The sequence below is a fragment of the Thalassophryne amazonica genome, chromosome 15, assembly GCF_902500255.1.
Source record: "Thalassophryne amazonica chromosome 15, fThaAma1.1, whole genome shotgun sequence".
In the NCBI taxonomy this organism is placed as follows: Eukaryota; Metazoa; Chordata; class Actinopteri; order Batrachoidiformes; family Batrachoididae; genus Thalassophryne; species Thalassophryne amazonica.
The window spans coordinates 24,423,337-24,446,977 of record NC_047117.1 but is presented as its reverse complement, the minus strand read 5'-3'; the positions used below and the strand labels follow the sequence as shown (position 1 = coordinate 24,446,977).

Sequence of the window (23,641 nt, the reverse complement as noted above, 5' to 3'; positions counted from 1 at the left end):
AAATCAGGAAAAAATTAAAGCTTTCTCATAGGAGTATTTCACATTTGAATTAAATTTGTAGCGCAATAAAAAAAATTAGAAATATACTCTCAATTCAGACACAACATTGAACAGAGTTTAAAAAGTTCCACTGTAGATTTAGTAAAACTTTATTTATCTACAATTATTCCTGCAGGCATATAGTCTGATAGATTCTTTATTCATATCAATGTGGCTCATTACTGATAAGTTACACAATATACAGAAGCTCAATACCAGTCCTGGACAAATTTTTTTTTTTTTTTTTTTTTTTTAAATCTCACTCCCCCCCACCCCCCCCCACCCACCCCCATCCCTACAGAGTGTTGCAGCATATTGTAGAGCACGCTGAGTTGTCTCATTAACATGACAAAACAACTGAAAGTTGATTCTTCACACTGAACTAATGCTGATTATGGATGTACGCAGATAAAGATGTTTGCAAATTCAAAGCACAGTGACATTTTTTCCACAATAGGTGGCGTGTTGAGTGAGGCAGGCCGGCTCACCAGCATGTCTGTAGTCAAAAGAATCTGCTCAGAGGTGAATTTTACTACATTTCATATCCTATGCCTTTTTTTTTTTTAACAGATGGCCCATGTTAAAATTAACAGTGTCTTTAGGGGTTACAAACTACATGACAATGCATTATAATAAAAGCAAACTGGTAAAATCATTCATACTGTGATGACGATAGCGGAGATGAACACACTGAGGGGAACACTTAGCTTTGTTGTAGCATCAAAAGAACTCAATCCTTCAAAAAAGAAGAAGAAGAAAAAAAAAAAGAGACAACCAAACTAACAGACAGAAGATGCAAAGGCAAGTAACGAAAAATCAGAGTATGGCAGCCAGACACAGAAACCGTTTCACCACCAGTCTTATCCTTCAGTTTCTCAAGTGTGTTTCAGTAGTCTTTTCTTGCCTGCGGGAAGATAAATTCTCATAATTCTTCCATCAGTGTTAATCTAGTTTTCATCCTCTTCCTCCTCCTCCTCCTCATCTGTTTGGTCCCTGGTATCAAGATAATCTTCATCTTCAACCTGTGAGGAGAGCGCGACAGTCTCACTAAGGCAAATGCATGACACACAGCTCACAGTTATTCAAGTTACTCTGCATTCTATATACAACGAATAATAAATATGACTGTAGAGGGCAAAAATCTGAGGTTAAAAACACAAAACAAATAACTTCATAAAGCAAAGATGCTCCCAAAATAAGGACTGAAAAAATATCAAACAAGGCATCCAGATGACTGCAGTGCCTCGTCACCACCCAATCACTTCAGGACTTCACTTGATGTCACCACATGGCATCGTTAGCATCAGGACAGCAGAAATCTATCTCATGTTCTCCTTGAGATACAACCATTAATGTTTCTTAGATGATGACCTCTGACTGGACCTCGACCTTTACATGACCCCTGCTGCCAGAGGATGGTCCAGTGAGCTCATCCACCAAGTCGGATTGAAAATGATCTTTGCATTGTGGAGATATAACAGTGAACAGACAATGGCCTCTGATTTGAACTCGACAAGACCCATATTACTAGAGCACGGTCCACTGAGTTTATCCACCACACTGAATTGAAACTACTATTTGCGTTTCAGAAATATTGGTGTAGATAGGCAGACATGTCCGTTATAGCAGGCCCTTTCCGCTTTGCGGCTAGGCTAATGAATTACTATCAACAATGCTAATCATTCAAGACTTCTAAAAATGTAGTGTGACTACTTATCTTTAAAACTGAATTCTTTTGACTCAGCTATCCTCTGGTTTTATAATAACACCCCTTTGACCAATTCATTATTCACTGACTAAAATTGTTGTCTTTGTAGAGATGACAGTTGAATGTGCTAAAGCTAATCACAGTTAGCATTTTCTTGAATTAGACCGGTCGTTCAAATGCACCACGTCAACTAGCAACACCTCGTACAAATAGTGGGTATACGCTACATCTGGAAATTCCCGGATAACAGTCATCTCTTTATGTGTAATTATGCATTAAACTGCTAAATCAGATTGGTTCATCAGAAAAAGTTACTTTTTATTGTTTTTCATTAAAAAGAGTAATGCAATATATAACACTGCAATTTTGGAAAAAAGAAAACCACATTTAAAAATTACTTGAGTGCCGCAGGGCTCTGTGCTTGGTCCCTTGTTGTTTATTTTATATATTAATGATATTGGTTGGGTGTCGCAATCACTGAAGTGTATTTTATTTGCAGATGATACAACTGTCTTCAGTAGTGGTGATAATCTAGAACAGCTTCTGGACATGGTGGAGAATGAGTTGAAAAAGTTTAAGGCTTGGTTTGATGCTAATAAATTGTCGCTCCATCTTGGGAAAAAATGTATTATAGTTGGAAATAAACAAGTACCTAAATGTAAAAACCTTACTATAAACAATATGGAAATAGAAAAAGTAATGGAGAACAAATTCCTAGGTGTTATAACTGATAAACTCAGCTGGAAACCACATAAATTACATCAATTCGAAAATGTCAAAATCCATCGCCATTTTGTATAAAACTAAAGACATACTTTCACAAAAAGGGTTACTTACTTTATGTCACTCCTCGGTAACTCCATACATGACATATTGTGTTCAGATGTGGGGAAACACTTACAAATCAAATATTTCTTTTACAAATGAGCTATAAGAATCATCGGCAATAAACATTACCGTGAACCAACACATTCTCTATTTGTGTCTTTAAATTTACTAAAATTTAGAGATTTGGTGGATTACATCACAATTCAAACTTTGTTTAAAGCAAAAAGCCAAGCCTTACCGAGACATGTCCAGAATCTGTTCAGACTGAAGGAATTGGTTACAGTTTACGAGGATTGTGCAATTTTTAAGAAACCACCAGTAAGAACAAATGCAAAGGGTTTTTTTGCATCTGTGATTGGGGTGAAGAAATGGAATGAATGTCCGACAGAGATTAGACTGTGTGGTACTTTGGTATTTTTCAAGAGATTATTTAAAAAGAATATTATAACAAAGTATTACAGTGAAGAAAATATGATCTGAATTATAGGCATTGTTTAATTATGGACAAATATATGCATATATTTATGTGTGTGGACATGTATGTATCGTGTTTGTGTGAGTGTATGAATATGTGAGTGTGTGTCTGCGTAGTGATATGTGTTTACGAGTCTGTGTATGAGTGAATATAACTGTTAGATTTGTGGTATAAGGGGTGGGCGTGATAAGCTCTGCTTCAACCCACTCCCTTTCGGACACATGGGGTTTGTTTTTGGTTAATATTATTGTTATTTTGTTATAATTTATATTGGTTTGTTTATTGTTTTTGATAAATTGTTATATTATTAACACGTGTGCCGAATAAATAAACTCGTTCATTCATTCAACTCATTCATTCATTCACATTTCCACTGCAAACCAACTTGTTCATATTTGTCCTGACTGCATTACAAACTTTCAACCCTTAAAATCAAATAAACTCTCAGCCAGTTAAATGTTTGTCTACCGGCTCTCCCAGCTCTTTGAGTCTTTTTTTAAGGCTAAGGATCTTCTGGTCCTGGTCTGCCAGCAGCATTAGCAGGTCATCCTGCTCCTTTTTGGACTCTTGCACCTCTGTTTGTAGTTTTGTTTTCTCTGCCTGCAGGATGGCGACCGTGCTGGTGGCCGATGCCAGCTGCTGCTCCAGCTCTGCCCGGCTCCCAGACAGGCTCCTTGCCTCATCCTGGACCAGAGAAGGAAAATGACATGGAAAGAGTGCAGACACTGAGCAAATCAGGTTAAAATTTTCAGGAAGCCTGACATCCATCTGTATTAATAATGCATACAACACACTGAAGCCTTTCTTAAAGGGGCAGGGTTTGGACCTTGAGGTTGTGAGTCACTGATTTAGATCAAAAGAAAAGATCTAAAATCCACATCTGGAGTCTGGTCAACCATATCTTTTAATGGATTCTGCCTCATGAAAAGATCAATGATTGCAGAGTTTTGTGGGTGTGAGCTGAAAATATTTCCGTAATGTTGCTATAAAACAAACGTCAGTCATCACACAACCTTCTTGGTGGAAGTTACTTGACAAGCATTCAGTGTAAATACCTTTGCCAGGTGCAGAAAGGCTTCTTTACACCACCACGACTGTCATTCAACCCAGTTTTTAAAAACTTTATCATGTTACAGCTTCATATGAGATTGAGTCAGCATTTTTGCTTTCCTTCCTCTGGTCATAAAACAACCAATGTAATAAGAAAACACAATTAATTATTAAGAACTAGCTGATTACCCGCCCCAGGATGGGTTTGATTCAGACTGAAATGAAAACTTTAGCTTTACCAACAAAGCTATGATCTCCCACCTATCCTGGATTCCAGAGAACTGTTGGGGTGTGACTAAAGTAGCCTCAAAAATAGACAGCTCCTACTGCTGTGCTCCATAGCCTGTGTCACTCCTCATATGTCAGTCCAGGTTCACTGTTTTCACAAAGCTACATGATAACTGGCATGTCAGATTTCAACCGTTCGTGCTAACAATCCAGAAGTGAGTATCAAGCTGGTGTTGAATAATTAAACTAGGGTGGTGTTTGACAGAGACACAGTCAAAAATACACACCTTGTGTCTTTCCGTTTCAGACACCTGTGCTGCAAGTCTACTCTCGAGCTCTGCCAACTTGACTGTGTCTGATGAACTGTCACCACTGGTGGCTGTGTCCAAAGACTGCAAGAAAGTAGGGACAGGCTCATTAATTTAAGTCTCCTTTTCAGGATAAGGTGATTATTTCTGAGATAGTCATGACAGCTTACCCCAGCTTCCACTGATCTGAGCAGTTCTTGTCTCTCCGTCTTCAGCTGGTTGATCTCAGCCAGCTGGGTTTGGACTTGACTCCTTAGAGCTTCCAGCTCCTAAAGACAAGACCAGCACTGATGCTTCCAAAAATATATGGAGGACAGGGAATGTCCACATGGTCACAGTCACAGAGATGTCTGTCCTTACAAAAAGCATTTTCACAGTAGGGACTCTGCATGAATTATATGCAACTCGGCACACTACTCGGCATAGTTCAGCACGTGTCGGAATACTTTGGAGTGATTACAGACAACTGTGTGTACACTCCAGGCAAACTTAGTGTAGAAAAACTGGATGCCAAATGACACCCTGTTTACCCAGCACTACCCAATCAGAGTATGCCTTCAGCCACCTTAGCTAGGAGTTTGACAGAGTTCCTAACAAATTTTTGCTACAAGGTTAAGAACTTTCCTGACCTGTACTAAGCCACAGTGTTGTGCCGAGTTCATCCAGACGTATATAGAAGTTAGACTGAGTTGCTACTTGGGATGGGGATCGAGAACCAGTTCTTTTCAAGAATCGTTAAGAAATGGTTCGAGCCACCGACATCAGTTGCCTTTTTTGCTTAACGATTCCCTTATCGGTCCTTCAAAGCGGCCATTTTTTAGGGTGTTTTATCGGGAAAATGATCATTTCTTTACACTGATTCCAGACCCTGCAGCAGGTCTAATCAACCGCTTCTGCAGCAGCTGTTCTTGAAGCTTGAAACAACAAAGCAGTGCTCTGACCCACTGCTTTGTTGGTTCTCTGCTTCGCTGCTTTTCAGAAGTGACAAATCCGCTTCTTAACCCCTCTCAAAGCCATTTAAAGTGTAATTGGTGAGTCACTTTTGTGCGAGTTAAAGTCACTAACCGGGACTCTTGTCTTGTTGCGAGCAAGAAACGAAAATTGTCCTCCGTTCCGTTCACACAGCTCCAAACGCTGCATCGCTCTCTGCTGAGTCAAGATAGAGTCCGGTTGGAATTAATAACTTCAAAGTGAATCACCATTTTAAATCAAATCACACCTCTTTCCAAATGTTGTAACACAGACAACAAACTACAACAAACGCTTTTTTTTTTTTCCCCCTCCCAAAATGAGATGCCCTCTGCTCTTTATGAATGACACTGACATTGACTTAAAACCTGTAAAGCCTACTTTTAGTATACAGAAAATTCACAAGAGGTATTGATAAGGGAATCAATAAGGAATCGGATCAATAACTCCATTGATAGATAAAATCTTAGCAATACCCATCCCTAGTTGCTACTGCAGAAAGCCAGATGTTAAACTTTGCCAGGTACGAAAGCCGCTTAACTGATAAACATAAAGCTCACCTTAAGCACTTCTGTGGTGTCAGACGATCCTGCTGTACCCTCTGCTGTCTGTGCAGCTTCTGACCTCTGCAGTCATCAAAAACATATTCCATTAGTTAGCATTAGTGAACAACTGTAATCTCTAATCTTCACTGTGCAGAGTTAAAACTCTATTCATAATGGAGTGGGTGATATGACCTAAAAATTAATATCACAGTATTACTGGTTTTGCACTACATGAGTGCTTTAATAATTATCTTATTCCAGCAAGAATTTCACCTGGACTATTTTCATTTTCAAATCTGCTCATTCAAAGTCAAGACTTTTTGTTCCAGCTCATGACTTTAAAAAAATGCTGTAGTAGTTACGCCGTGCTTACAAATTGTTGTATTCATACAAATCATGAGGAAAAATTTTATGATGCTTTAAAGCCTTACTTTTAACCAGCTAAAACTGTGTTATAAGACAATCTGCACAAAAGTAATTAAATTGTTTACACTGCACTTATTTGTTTTAAATTGACACACATACAACTATACGTCAGAATTATTTCTCAGCACTGTGCAAAAACATTAAGAAAAAACGTTAATAACAAGAACAATACGGAAAAAAAACAACCTCCCTCCCCAGACATAGCACTTCTTTGTGTACATATTTGTCTACATAAACAAATTCTCAATTTCACCATATGCAAAAAAAAAAAAAAAGGGGGGAGGGGGAGGAAAAAAGTCAGGTTTACAGATTACAGTCACCATTTTACAATTAATATTTGCTAAATTCACATTTTTTCACAAATTCTCTAAATGGCCCCCATATCTCTTCAAACACTGCCAGTTTCCCTTTGCTAATACATGTAATATTTTCTAGAGGAAAAACTATGAGCATTTGTTTCACCCAGTATGTCAAACTGGGCCCGTTTGTCTTTTTACAAAATATAGCAATTGATTTTTTAGCTTGCAGGAGACACATGCTGATCATTATTTAATTTGTGGTAAAGTTAGGTTTTCCAGGATAAATTCCCAAAATAAAAAGAGCAGGATTTAAACCTACTCCCAGAAAAGTCCAACCTTAGTACCTTGTCACATGCAGTGGAACAACGTCCCTTTATCCTCATTGCACTTTGTACACATATCTTGTATGTTACTACAGACTAAATGTTTAAGCAAAAATATACTTAGACATTGTTACAATGAAATGTTAATTAAAGCTGCACTAATGTACACCCAAAACAGTAGCCAATGGTGACTGTTGGATCAACGCTGTGTGCGGTTTGTCTTTAAAGCTGTAGAAGCAAAGTTTTTAATTAATTATTCACAATCTCATTGTGTCATCTCATTGTTCATGTTCTCTGCTCAAACTGCTCCAGAAGGAGCAGGTTACCATTTATTGTTCCTCTATGCCTCTAACTGAACCAGAGGAAACTAAATTTTTTTTCTTCTTCAGCAGACATGATAACTTGAAAGCTTGTTTGTCTTCAGATTAATAGCACTGTGTTGGTTCAACAGTGACCTTTGAGGCTATTTGGGAAGTGTTCTGTGTGACACTGGTACTATCTTTATAGGTTATCAGTTTGTGTTGTGATCGCAAACACGCAGTCGGGCACCAACCAGGATGTTGATGAGTGCGTCTTTGTCACTGAGCTGTGTCTGAAGTAGTGCGTGTTGCTTGTGGAGCTCCTCCACCTCTTCTCGAAGTTGTGTGAGCTCCTCTGTTTGCAGCCCGTTCACCTGGGAAGTGTCCACCTGGCCGTTAGCTTGACTCTGGTTTTCTTTACCTGAGATAAAACCCACATACAGTTGAACATCAGCTTCATTAGGACGTGTGATGTCATTGTCAGTGTAGCCCTCCCCTCTTACAAAATCTGTTACAGTGAAAAATCTGATTAATTCAAAAGTTTAGAGCAACTGCCATTATTGTTTATGGACTAGTGGTGTAATAGACCCTACTTCATCTATGATCTGTGCAGACCCTCACACAGTTCGACACGTGAACTGCTGATTAACAGACAATTGTTACATTCTCAATGCGCATGCTGTAGTACCGTGTAAATCTCGTGTGACTAATCTCGAGCTCCCACCTCCCCTGTCAGCATGGGAGCGCGAATTGCCTGTTTGTCCAAAATTCGTATGAGTAGCATCTCTCACACCTTATTCCACAGGGCACTGCTGTACTACGATCACCCACAATCCAAAAAAGTGCTAAAAAAAACCCAACAACAAAACAAAAAAAGCAGCATGAAACGGCTTAATCCAGATTGCCTCCTAATAGTCTGGTTTATAAAGTGCAGACCTGGCAACCCGCCTCAAAACAAAAGTAAACTGCACCCTCAGCCAGAAGTTCAGCTGCTTTCAGTACGTGTTTTACGGTTTCTAAATGCTTGAAAAATACTGAGCTGGTGCTTTCTTTTCATGACAACTGAAGCAGTACACTTGAATGGATGAATGAATGGAACGTTGCATTTTTATAGCATTCTGCAATCTCCTTGACAATGCTTCATGATGTAAAACTCCGCTGTTTTCCGGCTTTCCTCCCAAAACTCAGCTGTCATTTGTGCGAAGCACATTTGAATCAAGACATTAAATGTAGTTTCACACAAGCTATTTTTATTGTTGTAATACTGAATGAGTTTTATGAACAAAGCTGTGACAAAAATGTGCGCGTACAGAATTACAGCTGATGGCACCAATGTTATCTTTTATCTTATTGTTCCGATTATCACATCTGGGACACGTTTAAGAGACATTGCCCACCATTTCTTTGGGCAAGTTACAGGCATTTGTCACCGTGTTGTCCATTCAGTCATGAGGATGCATGCCCGCATGAAAAGGCACTGCTCTCCACAGTGTTCTACATGAGTGAGTTCTCAGTGCACATGCACCAAACAAAGTAACAGTGGTCTATTGCAAGTTTGCGTAATACTGTTAAATACATATTTATTATGATGGTTATGTGTTTTTAACATAATCACACTAATCTTAATCCAGATTTGCCGTGAAATCAAAGCAGCTGTGAACGGGGAAAAAATTCGCTGAAAATATTAGCAGCTGAGGAACAAATATGAGCACTGACCTCACTGAGATCAATAAGATCAGTGAGTGCATGCCACGCCTTCTTTGTGTCATTTTAAACTGAGGACAAGGAGAGACTGGGAGTCCACTGAGCATGCACCGGGGGGGGGGGGGGGGGGGGTTGTTCTTCCATTTTCTGGGTGCCTGCTTGGGAAGACTAGTGTGTTTCACCTGAAAGTGTACAAGTGCCTCAATAAAATTACTATAATTATTCTTATTATTATAATTATTATTATCACCACCCTCTCAGTAGATGGAGACATCCTCATCTTTTTGAAAAAGAACTTGGTGTTATCTTATTCTTTTAATACTTTTTATGACATTTAAGAAAAAAAAAATGCTATTTTTAATTAATTTGTACTATTCATCTTGCAGTTTAAGATAAATAAACATTTTATTTTGCAATATTGTTTGAACAATGGGCACCTTGTCTTCATTCTGGACCATGAGCAAAAGCTCCTTGTTTTCATGGTTTTTAAATTTCTGTTTAAATATGGACAGCAAAGCAATACCTTCCTCGCCACCCTTGTTTTTGTTTTGTGTATACGTGACAATATGTGAGCGATTTGGGTGTTACTGGTGCCAAATCTCCACGATGCTGCCTCATGGCGCTTCACACGAGTAAGGTCTAACCTTACCAAAACACAAAATACATCCTTCTGGTCACCAGTGAACTGAATGAAGTTAACTTCAAATCCTTGTGTTTCCAACACGCAAACTAATTCAAATGGAAAGCTGTAATATGTTTGGTTTATTTCCACTTCCAAATAAGCAGAGAGTGCTGATGGTCTAAAATAATAATGAAAAGGACAAACAATCCTGTCTGTCTGACCCTTGAAGTGGCGATGGTGCACACACCTGATACAGTACACAACCTGGTTCCAGATGATGTGGTGGTGAAGTGAACCCACCTACTTTCAGCTTGAGGATGTTGTACTGGTCTTTGTGCTGCTGGATCTGACACAGCTGCTGGGTGATTGTAGTTTGCAGCTGTTCATTCTGAGAGGACAAAGAGGCTACCTGCTCTTTCAGCTCATTGACTTGTGCATCCTGAACACACAAAACAATTCAAGATAAGAGCGAGCAAGAGGACGTGTCGATTTTTCCTTAAAAACAACTTGACTCTTTTTCAGTGCAATCTGGAGATCTGACTGTATTTTTCATTACCTGCTCTCGGATCAGCTCTTTGTACTGAGTTACTATGTTGTCGTGTTGCTCCAATGACTTTTTCACCTCCTCTTCCTTCTTCTCCTCTTCACTCGACTTGTGAACGGCTTTGGTTATCACACCTGTATAGACAATAACATTGTCCAGAAACGGTGGTGAAATAATAGAGGAGATGTTGATTACTGGGTATCAAAAGGTTGCTGACTCACCCTCAAGCTCTTTAACCAGCTTGGTGAACTCGTGGTCAAACAACATCTGCTCTGGAGACGGGAAGACGGGCTGGGGCTTCTGGGATGCCCGCGAGTACAGCTCATGCTTAGTGATGAAGCCCAGTTTCTCTACAAAGTTCTCCTTTCCAATGCGTTTCTCAACCAGCTGCTTTAGCTTCTCTCTGAAGAGCACAGAGATGACATGACACGCCGTAGATGTCACAGTCACCGCTTATACGTACATGATGGAAATAAAGTAATTTCCTGCTCTCAGCAGTAATTTGATTTCTGAAATGTCAGGGGGAAACCGGTCAACTATTCTGCAATAAATCCAATTAACCACTGATGCATTTATAATCGAAAAAAAAAAACAAAACAAAAAAAAGACACGCTACCACAGAGTACCATCAGTTTACAATACAAAAAAAAAAAAAAAAATAGAATGTTTTCAAAAAATATTTTTCACATGATTATTCCTGAGGTTTTGGAAATGCTGGGACATGTATGCAAGTAAATAGAGGGCAGTGAGTGAACAGATAAATGAATGAATCAGTTTATCTCCGTCAAACTAAACACAAAACAAATGTTATCTTGTATATCTGCAAATTAAAAAGCACAAACCGTAACAGTAACGAAGTGATTAAAATCAGATGAACTTTGATGCACCACATCAATGGAAAAAGAAAGATGGTTTTTCTTAAGCAATATCAGAAACGAGCCATCATCTGTTGCATGGACGATGGAAAAAAGGAGCAGGTGAAGGAGATTATATATATATATATATATATATATATATATATATATATATATACACGAAGTGCGCGAGAGGGCCAAGCCAAAATAGCTTGTCCTGTCCTCGTAGCAGCCAGGTACTCAGATAATGGGCTTCTAACAGCCTTGTCCTCACCACAAACATGCCTCTAAAATCCTCATTTGTCCTCCTAATACCTCATACACAAACTTCCCCACGCTGTTTTTGCTAAATTTTTAACCTCTTGAACTTTGCGCCACGCTCAGAGATGAGCCTCGTTAGCCGAATATTCTGCCTCTAAGAGCCACTATTCTCTCACGTTTGTTGAATAACTGGACTGTTATTAATCTGTGAGAATAAAATAGACTTATTATGTACATAAAGCAAAATAGTATTTTAAAGTGCTGTTAAAATGTAGCACGCTCTGTACTGAAGTCAGTCAGTGTGATGCGTATGTCCGGGCTAAGTTACAGAGGCTTACTTGGTGTAGTTCTCCAGGGAGTTGTCATTGAAATAGATGCAGATGCCGAGGAGCAGCGCACACAGGCCCTGAACCAGCCTCTCGTCCTCTCCCAGGTTCTCTGATATCTGGCCTGTCAGCTACAGGGGTTATCAAGTCAAAGAATATTTTAACAACCATAATCGTAAGACTCCCACACACTTTAAACCCTTTAGAGGGAGTCAAAGACGACAACACCAGCCGTCCATATCAATCAAGGCCTGAATTTGACATCAGTATTTTGTCTGATCAGTGTTATACAGGTCAGGTAATTTTATATAAATACTTGTATAACTACAGACAGATACAGATATTCCCTGTAGTTTAAAGGATACAAAAGGAACATTTTCCTGATTGTGTAGAAAGTGTGTGACAGCAATGGGACAGTTGCTGATCCATGTGCATAGTAACATCAAGAGGCCCACTCTGGTCTGGACTTTACTGCCCTGTTGAACACAAAAACAAAAATTTACCACAAAACTATGCTCAGCTGTAAAAATGTTAATGACATTTCAACACCCATCCCCGCAAAAAAAAACAAAAAAAAAAAAAACAAATACAGTTGTATGTAAAAGTTTGGGCACCCCTGATAATTTTCATGATTTTCCTTTATAAATCATTGGCTGTCTGAATCAGAAATTTCAGTTAAATATATTATATAGCAGACAAACACTGATATTTGAGAAGTGAAATGAAGTTTATAGGATTTACACAAAGTGTGCAATAATTCTTTAAACAAAATTAGGCAGGTGCATAAATTTGGGCACCCCAACAGAAAAAAAAAAAATGCATCAATATTTAGTCGATCCTACTTTTGCAGAAATAATAGCCTCTAAACGTCCTATAGCTTTCAATGAGAGTCTGGATTCTGGTTAAAGGTATTTTGGAGCATTCTTCTTTACAAAGCATCTCAGGTTTGTTGGTTTCCGAGCATGGACAGCCCACTTAAAATCACACCACATATTTTCAATAATATTCAGGTCTGGGGACTGATATGGCCAATCCAGAATGTTGTACTTGTTTCTCTGCATGAATGCCTTAGTAGATTTTGAGCAGTGTTTAGGATCGTTGTCTTGTTGAAAGATCCAGCTCCGGCGCAACTTCAACTTTGTCACTGGTTCATGAACATTGTTCTCAAGAATCTGCCGATATTGACTGGAATCCATGTAACCCTCAGCTTGAACAAGAGTCCCAGTACCTGCACTGGCCACACAGCATGATGGAACCACCTCCAAATTTTACTGTAGGCAGCAAGTGTTTTTCTTGGAATGCTGTGTTCTTTTTCAGCCATGCCTACCGCCCCTTGTAAGGAGGTCAAGGGTTAGTGAGCTTACCAAACCAATTTTGTGTTCCAATAATTAGTGCTACATGTATTCCAATCAATAAAATGACAAGGGTGCCCAAATTTATGCACCTGCCCAATTTTGCTTAAATAATTATTGCACACTTTCTGTAAATACTAGAAACTTCATTTCACTTCTCAAATATCAGTATGTTCATCTGTTATATGATATATTTAACTGAAATTTCTGATCCAGACAACCAATGATTTATAAAGGAAAATCATGAAAATTATCAGGGGTGCCCAAACTTTTGCATACAACTGTAGACGTCATTCACGGAGAACATTTAACCCCTTGAAGGAGAAAAATAAATTAATCATTACACTTTAAATGTCAGTGTGAATTTCTAGAGCTGTAACAAGTTAAAATAAATTTGAAAAATGTTTAAATGTTATTAATTAAATTCAATTTCAAGCAGTAGTACAAAACAAATATTTTAAATACTTTTAAAGTGGCATCAAACATTTTAAAATGGTTTAAAGTATATTATATTTTTACATCCCCCAGGGACCAAATAAAATCATCGGCTTTTATTTATTTATTTGTCTGTGTGTCAGCAGGATTACTTCATAACTACTGCATGGATTTTATTGAAATTTTCATCACAGATTGATATTAGGGAATGGAAGACTCCATTGAATTTTGGAGGTGATCCAGATCCGGATTCTGGATCAAGTGCACTTTATATATAGGCTTTGAAGGATTACTGTTAGTAGGATTACGTCAAAACTACTGCACAGATTCTGACGAAATTTTCACCACAGATACATATTAGGCCATGGAAGACTCCCATTAAATTCTGGAGGTGATTCGAATCCGGATCCTTTGAGGGGTCTGACCCTTAACTTGAAAGCGCAGAGAAACAGACATGGAGATACATGCAGCAAAGTTTCTAAGGAGCTGAACCTAGACAATATTTCAATTTTGTATATATTATGTATTGTAAAGCAAATTAAATGTACAAGTGATGCAAAAATACACTCTGGGAAAGTATAACAAGAAAAAAAAAATATCTTATCAACAATGATTATTTGATAAGTACAGATTAATAATTTGTCTTAATTTTACTCTCAGCCTGTCATACTGTAGTGGTGATAAATTATTGTATTCAAAAGGTATATGGCCTCTACGTTTTTTAAGATCTAAGTCATAAAAGGAATTTTCCTTGTCACTACTATAATTTTATTCCTTATTTCAACAACAAATTCATAATATGATATTGCCAATGTCATTAATATTCCTGTTGTCTGGAAACAATTTAGAATGTTGATCCCTGAAGGGTACAAATTCAAGCGATCAGACCTATATTTGGTGGCAACATCAGAGATCACGTGCCCCCCCCCCCCCCCCAACCACCCCCTGCTGAGCTTTGCAAGGATGCTGGGACTGCCAATTGGAATAAAGAAAGGCAGCGTGATGTCAACTGGCTGCTTGCTAAAACTACATAAACCAAGATGGTGGAAAATGCACCAACAGCTTATTTCTGTGTAACTAATATAGTTCTCATATTTTGTAAACGTCTGAGAAATAAACACTTCTAAATCTTAAAATGCTGTTTTTGTAACCAGATAACATCAGTGAAGTGATTTGTGAGAACTTTTACAGATGTTTGCAGGCACACCCGGGAAACGCCCATCAATTAAGTGGGTCAGGTCACAGTTAATCTCAAAACCTCACACATGCACACACATGCTTCCTCCTGCTGTCTGTCTGCATGGCAGTATTAGAAGAAAAAAAAGACAATCTTCACCATGCAGTCCCCCCAGATAAATATGTTCTCTTCATTTAAAGGAGCTGTAATTTTGCAACACTACAAAACTAAATCTACCTTATAATGCTTGGATTTCGGTAAAAACTACATTTTCGTCTGCTTTGTGTAATTTGAAAGGCCAAACAGCTTTATATTTGTACCTCCAACCCACACCATAATGAAGTAACACCCAATCCATCCATGCTTAACCAGAAGCACTAAAAATGGTTTATCGGGCTATGAAAACAGCAGCCAAAATGTATACATTCAGTAGAAACACAAAAAAGGTTAGGGAAACAAGAGCATGCAACCACCCCAGAATAACCAAATAAATCAACTTCTTGTAAGCTTGAAAACTAATGATGGCAATTTCAGTTCAACATGTGAAACACAGAGTGTGACGCAGTCTTTACAAGTGGAATTTGAAAGGTCAAATGATTATCATCTCAACTTACCGGTAACAGCTACAGTCAATACTCCTGTCAGCATGGTGAACCCATAGCTTTTGAAATGGTTCTAACCAATTATTTCAAATGGTTTACGACTGTTATTGAGATTGTCATCTTTACTGAAAATCTCATATTACTGATCCATCATATAAACCACAGGTCATATCCTAATTTTGAGTATTTCTGACATATAGGGCACTCATTTGAGTACATTCCTCTAACAATGACCAGGACATCTCATTCTGCAAGTGTAAATATAACATCCTAAAATGTGCATACTTCCACCCTTAATGATCAGTTAATTTTCATATAAAGTTCCATTACACGCTGTTGTCTTGTAATTAAAAAAAGGGTTAATTTCCCAGCAATACCTTTTTATTTAGGTCCTGCCTAAAATTAAATGTCATTCCATTCCTCCTCAACAAATTTTATGAAAACAGTTTATTACTGTATTTTCCAGAATATAAGTCGCACTGGTCCAGAAATGCCTTTTTAAAGAGGCAAAAAAGTATGTAAGTCACACTGGAGTATAAGTTGCATTTATCACTTCATGCAAGAAACAAAACAGATTTAAATCATATTTTATTAATTTATTTCCTTCCCTATGTTGCCTATGTGCTTGCTCAGAGGGGTTGGTAAGGTTAGACCTTACCTGTGTGAACCACCTTGGGGAGACTTCTGTTGTGATCTGGTGCTACAACCCCTGGCAAAAATTATGGAATCACCGGCCTCAGAGAATGTTCATTCAGTTGTTTAATTGTGTAGAAAAAAAGCAGATCACAGACATGACACAAAACTAAAGTCATTTCAAATGGCAACTTTCTGGCTTTAAGAAACACTATAAGAAATCAAGAAAAAAAGATTGTGGCAGTCAGTAACGGTTACTTTTTTAGACCAAGCAGAGGAAAAAAAATATGGAATCACTCAATTCTGAGGAATAAATTATGGAATCACCCTGTAAATTTTCATCCCCAAAACTAACACCTGCATCAAATCAGATCTGCTCGTTAGTCTGCATCTAAAAAGGAGTGATCACACCTTGGAGAGCTGTTGCACCAAGTGGACTGACATGAATCATGGCTCCAACACGAGAGATGTCAATTGAAACAAAGGAGAGGATTATCAAACTCTTAAAAGAGGGTAAATCATCACGCAATGTTGCAAAAGATGTTGGTTGTTCAGTCAGCTGTGTCTAAACTCTGGACCAAATACAAACAACATGGGAAGGTTGTTAAAGGCAAACATACTGGTAGACCAAGGAAGACATCAAAGCGTCAAGACAGAAAACTTAAAGCAATATGTCTCAAAAATCGAAAAATGCACAACAAAACAAATGAGGAACGAATGGGAGGAAACTGGAGTCAACGTCTGTCACCGAATTGTAAGAAACCGCCTAAAGGAAATGGGATTTACATACAGAAAAGCTAAACGAAAGCCATCATTAACACCTAAACAGAAAAAAACAAGGTTACAATGGGCTAAGGAAAAGCAATCGTGGACTGTGGATGACTGGATGAAAGTCATATTCAGTGATGAATCTCGAATCTGCATTGGGCAAGGTGATGATGCTGGAACTTTTGTTTGGTGCCGTTCCAATGGGATTTATAAAGATGACTGCCTGAAGAGAACATGTAAATTTCCACAGTCATTGATGATATGGGGCTGCATGTCAGGTAAAGGCACTTGGGAGATGGCTGTCATTACATCATCAATACATGCACAAGTTTACGTTGATATTTTGGACAATTGAAAGGATGTTTGGGGATGATGAAATCATTTTTCAAGATGATAATGCATCTTGCCATAGAGCAAAAACTGTGAAAACATTCCTTGCAAAAAGACACATAGGGTCAATGTCATGGCATAGGGTCAATATCAACGAGCAGATGTGATTTGATGCAGGTGTTAGTTTTGGGGATGAAAATTTACAGGGTGATTCCATAATTTTTTCCTCAGAATTGAGTGATTCCATATTTTTTTCCTCTGCTTGGTCTAAAAAAGTAACAGTTACTGACTGCCACAATCTTTTTTTCTTGATTTCTTATAGTGTTTCTTAAAGCCAGAAAGTTGCCATTTGAAATGACTTTAGTTTTGTGTCATGTCTGTGATCTGCTTTTTTTCTACAAAATTAAACAACTGAATGAACATCCTCCGAGGCCGGTGATTCCATAATTTTTGCCAGGGGTTGTATATAAATAAATTGAAATGAATTAAGACAATGGCTGGATGTCTTTGGTAATAGATGTCTTTGGAGGATCCTTGAGTACAGTTGGAATGACTTTGTCAAACAAATTTTACGAGACTCAGATGAGGAGTTTCCCTTTCATTGTCAGCTACCACATTTTGGCTAAGTGAGCCGTTTGTGTATGGTCCAGCGTACAGCTGCCTCAACTTTCAGGATCCCAGCTGTTGTACAAGGCCAAGGGCGTGCCCACATTTCACTTGGTGGCAGTATATACAGCCCTGTTAAATCGCACACACGCAAATTGCAATTCGGCTTCACTCCTAGCCAAGTTGTGGACCCCAAATATTTAGACTTCCTACAAAAGTCTATTTTGATTTGACAGTTTTTGGGAGGGATCATTGTGTGGACAATGATTTCTTCTTCCGCGTCGATCCAGCTGCTGCAGGTCAGCGATGAGGATGGACAATTCTGTGTGGAAGATTCAAAATTTTGGATGTGACTCTTTAGATCCTTAATGCCGGTTCAGATTGGGCCGGAATTTATACACGCGCGCGCCACTCATGTTGACAGAAAAATATACTGATGACTGCACAGTTTCATTGTGTGGAAGGAATAAAGAACATTGCTTCATTTGAAAACAAAGATTATTATTATTTTTTTATATTTTAGTTGTCATTCCTCATTTTACATTCTTCATTTCACAATCTTAGCTCTATATTCAAGAAAAGTCATTTGGGTTTTTAACACAGCGTTAAACTTTTTCTATATTCATAAATAGTTAGTCTTTAGCACGCCTTTCAAGTGTCTGGATGTAATAATACAGTACTCTTCACAATTACAATTACTTTATTTTTCATTCAGTTCAGAAACTGTTAGAGACAAGCAGCTGGAAACCATTCGAAAAATGTATCTGGCTTTCTGTGAAAATTTTACGGGCTTCACAGAGAATAAGGACTGTTACTACAGCTTTAAGGACGCCCCACAATGGCACACGGTGCACCGCGCTCCGAGCCGCCATCGAGAGGCAGAAAACACCACATCATTCTAAACGGATGGCTGTGTGGAGCTGGGACCGTCGTGAGCAATTTCTCTGGTTATCACAAGAGCTGGACATCAGCCATTTTCCGGCAGATTTCACTTTTAACAAGAGATTTTGTCATGGAAAGCCGCACGGAGGCTTCGCGCGTCAGGACCGATTCGCTGATCGAGCGAGACAAAGGAACACCTCCTTTTCGGAGTGCCAGGGGACAAGTTGGGACATGCCTATCTCGGCTTTCAATGCTTACCAGCCCAGTGAGTATAAGAAAATTGTGGAGAGCTGGGCATGTCCCAACTTGTCCCCTGGCACTCAGAAACGGAGGTGTTCCTTTGTCTCGCTCCTCTGTCTGCCGTGCGCCATTGTGGGGCGTCCTTAAAGCTGTAGTAACAGTCCTTATTCTCTGTGAAGCCCGTAAAATTTTCACCGAAAGCCAGATAAATTTTTCGAATGGTTTCCAGCTACTTGTCTCTAACAGTTTCTGAAAAAATTCTGATGGAAAAAAAAGCCCAAATCATTCCGCCATTTCCTGACAATGAAAATCCGACGAGGGGGCTGGACCACTCCTCCCACAAAGCGTGCTCACAGGCGAATGACGCAACCGACAGGCGTGGAAAAACTCACGCATGCGCACGAAGGTTCAAGCTTGGCTGACGTAAAAACATATGAATCAAATCCATATGGTTTTTGAAAAAAATAATAAGGTCGGATACTTTTCTAATAGACCTTGTATATCTATTCCAAGCACTTTGTTGGTGAACCTGGGCCAAGTATTGAGCATCCGGAGTTCCAGACTTTATTCCAGCCACGTTTCTCCATAAGCAAGTAACTCATGTTTCCCATGGGGCAGATGCAACATGTCTAAAAGAGAGACGATCATTTTGGTATTTTCTCAAAATTTATCAGTGGCATAGTGTTCGTAGCGGTAGACATTGCGTTAGCATTAGTGCGCCTGAATCATGTGCGCTTCATATGCAAATAGCCATAATATTGTTAAAGCACATTTTAAAGCTATACGTAATACCGTGAACCCTTGAAACCCCGGTATTTTTGCCCACGGTTATCATATCGTCCAAATCTCATACCGGCCCATGCCTAATCACAATGAGACTGTCATGCACTGCTGGTGTCTTGCTGTGATGCTTTTAACTAGCACAATGACCTGTGCCAGGAACCTGGTCAAAATGTTTGGTTTACACCAGTCAAAGATGGCATATAGACAAGTTCAGCAACTGAAATATATCCCAGCAGTGGCTGAATATCTGTATAACAGAGAAGAAATACATTAATACAGCATGTTGTACTAGTGTGTTATAGGGGATAAAAATCCATCCATCTTCTTCCGCTTTATCCGGAGTCGGGTCGCGGGGGCAGCAGCTCAAGCAAAGCCGCTCAGACCTCCTGATCCACACACACCTCCCCCAGCTCCTCTGGGGGAACCCCAAGGCGTTCCCAAGCCAGCTGAGAGATGTAGTCTCTCCTGTGTGTCCTGGGTCTTCCCCGGGGCCTCCTCCCAATGGGACGTGCCCGGAACACCTCTCCAGCGAGGCATCCAGGGGGCATCCGGAAAAGATGCCCAAGCCACCTCAACTGACTCCTTTCGACGTGGAGGAGTAGCGGCTCGACTCCGAGCTCCTCCCGAGAGACCGAGCTCCTCACCCTATCTCTAAGGGAGCGCCCAGCCACCCTTTGGAGGAAACTCATCTCGGCCGCTTGTACTCGCAATCTCTTTCTTTAGGTCATGAGCCAAATCTCATGACCATAGGTGAGGATCGGAACGTAGATCGATCTGTAAATCGAGAGCTTTGCCCCCCTACTCAGCTCTCTCTTCACCATGACGGTCCGATACAGCGACCGCATCACTGCAGATGCTGCACCGATCCGTCTATCGATCTCACGCTCCATCCGTCCCTCACTCGTGAACAAGACCCCAAGATACTTAAACTCCTCCACTTGAGGCAAGGACACTCCACCGAACTGAAGAGGGCAGAGCACCTTTTTCCGGTCGAGAACCATGGCCTCGGATTTGGAGGTGTTGATTTTCATCCCGGACGCTTCACACTCGGCTGCAAACCGCCCCAGTGCACGCTGAAGGTCCTGATTTGACGAAGCCAACAGAACCACATCGTCCGCAAACAGCAGAGACGAGATTCTGTGGTTCCCAAACCAGACCACACCTAGAAATTCTAGGCGCCTAGAAATTCTGTCCATGAAAATAATGAACAAAACTGGTGACAAAGGGCAGCCCTGGCGGAGGCCAACGTGCACTGGAAACAGGTTTGACTTACTACCGGCAGTGCAAACCAAGCTCCTGCTGCGGTCGTACAGGGACCGGATAGCCCTTAGCAAAGGACCCCAGACCCCGTACTCCCGGAGCACTCCCCATAGGGTGCCCCGAGGGACACAGTCGAACGCCTTCTCCAGATCCACAAAACACATGTGGACTGGTTGGGTGAACTCCCATGAATCCTCGAGCACCCGATGGAGCGTGTAGAGCTGGTCCAGTGTGCCGCGACCATGACGAAAACCACACTGCTCCTCCTGAATCCAAGGTTCTACCATCGGTCGAATTCTCCTCTCTAGTATTCTGGAATAGACCTTACCGGGGAGGCTGAGGAGTGTGATCCCCCTATAGTTGGAACACACCCTCCGGTCCCCCTTCTTAAACAGAGGGACCACCACCACGGTCTGCCAATCCAGAGGCACTGTCCCCGATCGCCACGTGATGTTGCAGAGGCGTGTCAGCCAAGACAGTCCCACAACATCCAGAGACTTAAGGTACTCAGGACGGATTTCATCCACCCCAGGAGCCTTGCCACCAAGGAGCTTTCTAACCACCTCGGTGACTTCGGCCTGGGTAATGGATGAGTCCTCCTCTGAGTCCCCAGTCTCTGCTTCCTCTTCGGAAGACGTGACGATGGGATTGAGGAGATCCTCGAAGTACTCCTTCCACCGCCCAACAACATCCCCAGTCAGGGTCAACAGCTCCTCACCCGCACCGTAAACAGTGCTGGTGGAGAGCTGCTTCCGCCTCCTGAGGCGTCGGACGGTTTGCCAGAATCTCTTTGAAGCCGACCGACATCTCCTCCTCCATGGCCTCCCCAAACTCCTCCCAGACCCAAGTTTTTGCCTCTGTGACCACACGGGCTGCGGCACGCTTGGCATGCCAGTACCTGTCAGCTGCCTCTGGGGTCCCACCTACCAACAAAGATAAGTAGGACTCCTTTTTCAGCTTGACGGCATCCCTTACTTCCGGTGTCCACCACCGGTTTCGGGGATTGCCGCCGCGACAGGCACCAGAGACCTTGTGACCACAGCTACGAGCGGCCGCATCGACAATGGAGGTGGAGAACATGGTCCACTCGGACTCCATGTCTCCAACCTCCCCCGGGATCTGGAAGAAGCTCTCCCGGAGGTGGGAGTTGAAGACCTCCCTGACAGAGAGTTCCGCCAGTCGTTCCCAGCAGACCTTCACGATACATTTGGGTCGACCTCCGGCTCAGGGTGTCCTGGTGCCACATGCACCTATGGACACCCTTGTGCTCGAACATGGTGTTCGTGATGGACAAACTGTGGCTAGCACAGAAGTCCAACAACTGAACACCACTCGTTCAGATCGGGGAGGCCGTGCTTCCCGATCACCCCCTCCAGGTCTCACTGTTGCCGCCCACGTGGGCGTTTAAATCCCCCAGGAGAACAATGGAGTCACCATTCAGAGCGCTATCTAGTACCCCTCCCAGGGACTCCAGGGAGGTCGGGTACTCTGCACTGCCGCTCGGCCCGTAGGCCGAGACAACGGTGAGAGACCTGTCCCCGACCCGAAGGCGTAGGGACGTGACCCTCTCGTTCACCGGAGTGAACTCCAACACATGGCGACTGAGCTGGGGAGCAATAAGCAATGTGACCCCAGCTCTCCGCCTCTCCCCATGGGCAACGCCAGAAAAATGAAGCGGCCAGCCCCTCTCCAGGAGTTGGGTACCAGAGCCCAAGCCGTGCATGGAGGTGAGCCCGACTATCTCTAGTCAGTATCTCTCAACCTCCTGCACAAGCTCACGCTCCTTCCCCCCCAGTGAGGTGACATTCCACGTCCCAACAGCCAGGGCCTGTGAGCATGGACCGGGCCGCCGGGCCACCCGCCCTCGACCGCCACCCAATCCTCTCTGCACCCGACCCCCATGGCCCCCTCCGCAGGTGGTGAACCCACAGGAGGGCGGGCCCACGTCGCTCTTTCGGGCTGAGCCCGGCCGGGCCCCATGGGCTAAGGCCCGACCACCAGGCGCTCGCGCGCGAGCCCCAACCCCAGGTCTGGCTCCAGGGTGGGGCCCCGGCTCCGCCATAACGGGCGACGTCTCGGTCCTTGATTTTTTTACTGGTCATGGAGGTTCTGAACTGCCCTTAGTCTGACCCGTCACTTAGGACCTGTTCGCCTTGGGAGACCCTACAGGGAGCACAAAGCCCCCGACAACATAGCTCCTAGGATCATCTGGGTACGCAAACTCCCCCACCACGATAAGGTGGCAGCTAGAGGGGGAGGGGGATAAAAATAAACAATAAAAATCCTTCAGAGCACTCCTGTTCACTGGCTACCAGCTTCATTTCCTCAGTGTATGTGGCTATTTTTGTACCTCATACAGAGGAGAACATGAATAATGGAGGAGCTGTGGGATTAATACCTCATGAACAAAGCTGGCAACTGAAGCCACATCCTTAAAAGCAAATTTGATGATGATTTGGGAGAGAAACTAACCACTTTCAACGTTCTCACTGCCAATGAATTGTTCCAATTATAACAATTCCAGTTGTAACCATCGAGCTGAGAGCTGTAGCAGACTATAACTGAAGATGTACCTTGATCCAAGGTCCTTCCAATGAGCAGCCATAAGCCGCAACCACAATATTAACAGCTGCTCCAGCCTCCGATTAGAGGACAAATGCAAAGTCAGCAACTTCCAGGACAAATGAGAAGATTATGAATGTCATTATCTGTCGGCTTCACCCTTCTTTTGCATGAGGTTGTTACAGCAGATCAGATATGGATCT

General features: G+C 41.5%; 1 protein-coding gene and 1 long non-coding RNA gene across 3 annotated transcripts in view; one reads left to right on the top strand and one right to left on the bottom strand.

The window, feature by feature from the left end:
- The first annotated feature begins 327 nt into the window (after positions 1 to 327).
- Positions 328 to 797, top strand: LOC117525776. Its single transcript, XR_004565139.1, has 2 exons — positions 328 to 496; positions 542 to 797. It is a non-coding gene; the product is annotated as an uncharacterized LOC117525776 (long non-coding RNA).
- Positions 605 to 23,641, bottom strand: part of uso1 (USO1 vesicle transport factor) — a 39,074-nt gene continuing 16,037 nt past the window's right edge. For both annotated transcript variants that reach the window (XM_034187715.1, XM_034187716.1), the window contains 11 exons: positions 12,174 to 12,284; positions 11,821 to 11,939; positions 10,589 to 10,770; positions 10,380 to 10,501; positions 10,124 to 10,262; positions 7,752 to 7,918; positions 6,166 to 6,231; positions 4,807 to 4,905; positions 4,616 to 4,720; positions 3,519 to 3,734; positions 605 to 1,061 (listed from right to left, as the gene is read on the bottom strand). In XM_034187715.1, coding sequence (XP_034043606.1) covers positions 987 to 1,061; positions 3,519 to 3,734; positions 4,616 to 4,720; positions 4,807 to 4,905; positions 6,166 to 6,231; positions 7,752 to 7,918; positions 10,124 to 10,262; positions 10,380 to 10,501; positions 10,589 to 10,770; positions 11,821 to 11,939; positions 12,174 to 12,284 — 1,401 coding nt within the window. In that variant the 3' untranslated portion in view covers positions 605 to 986. The remainder of the gene's footprint in view (positions 1,062 to 3,518; positions 3,735 to 4,615; positions 4,721 to 4,806; positions 4,906 to 6,165; positions 6,232 to 7,751; positions 7,919 to 10,123; positions 10,263 to 10,379; positions 10,502 to 10,588; positions 10,771 to 11,820; positions 11,940 to 12,173; positions 12,285 to 23,641) is intronic.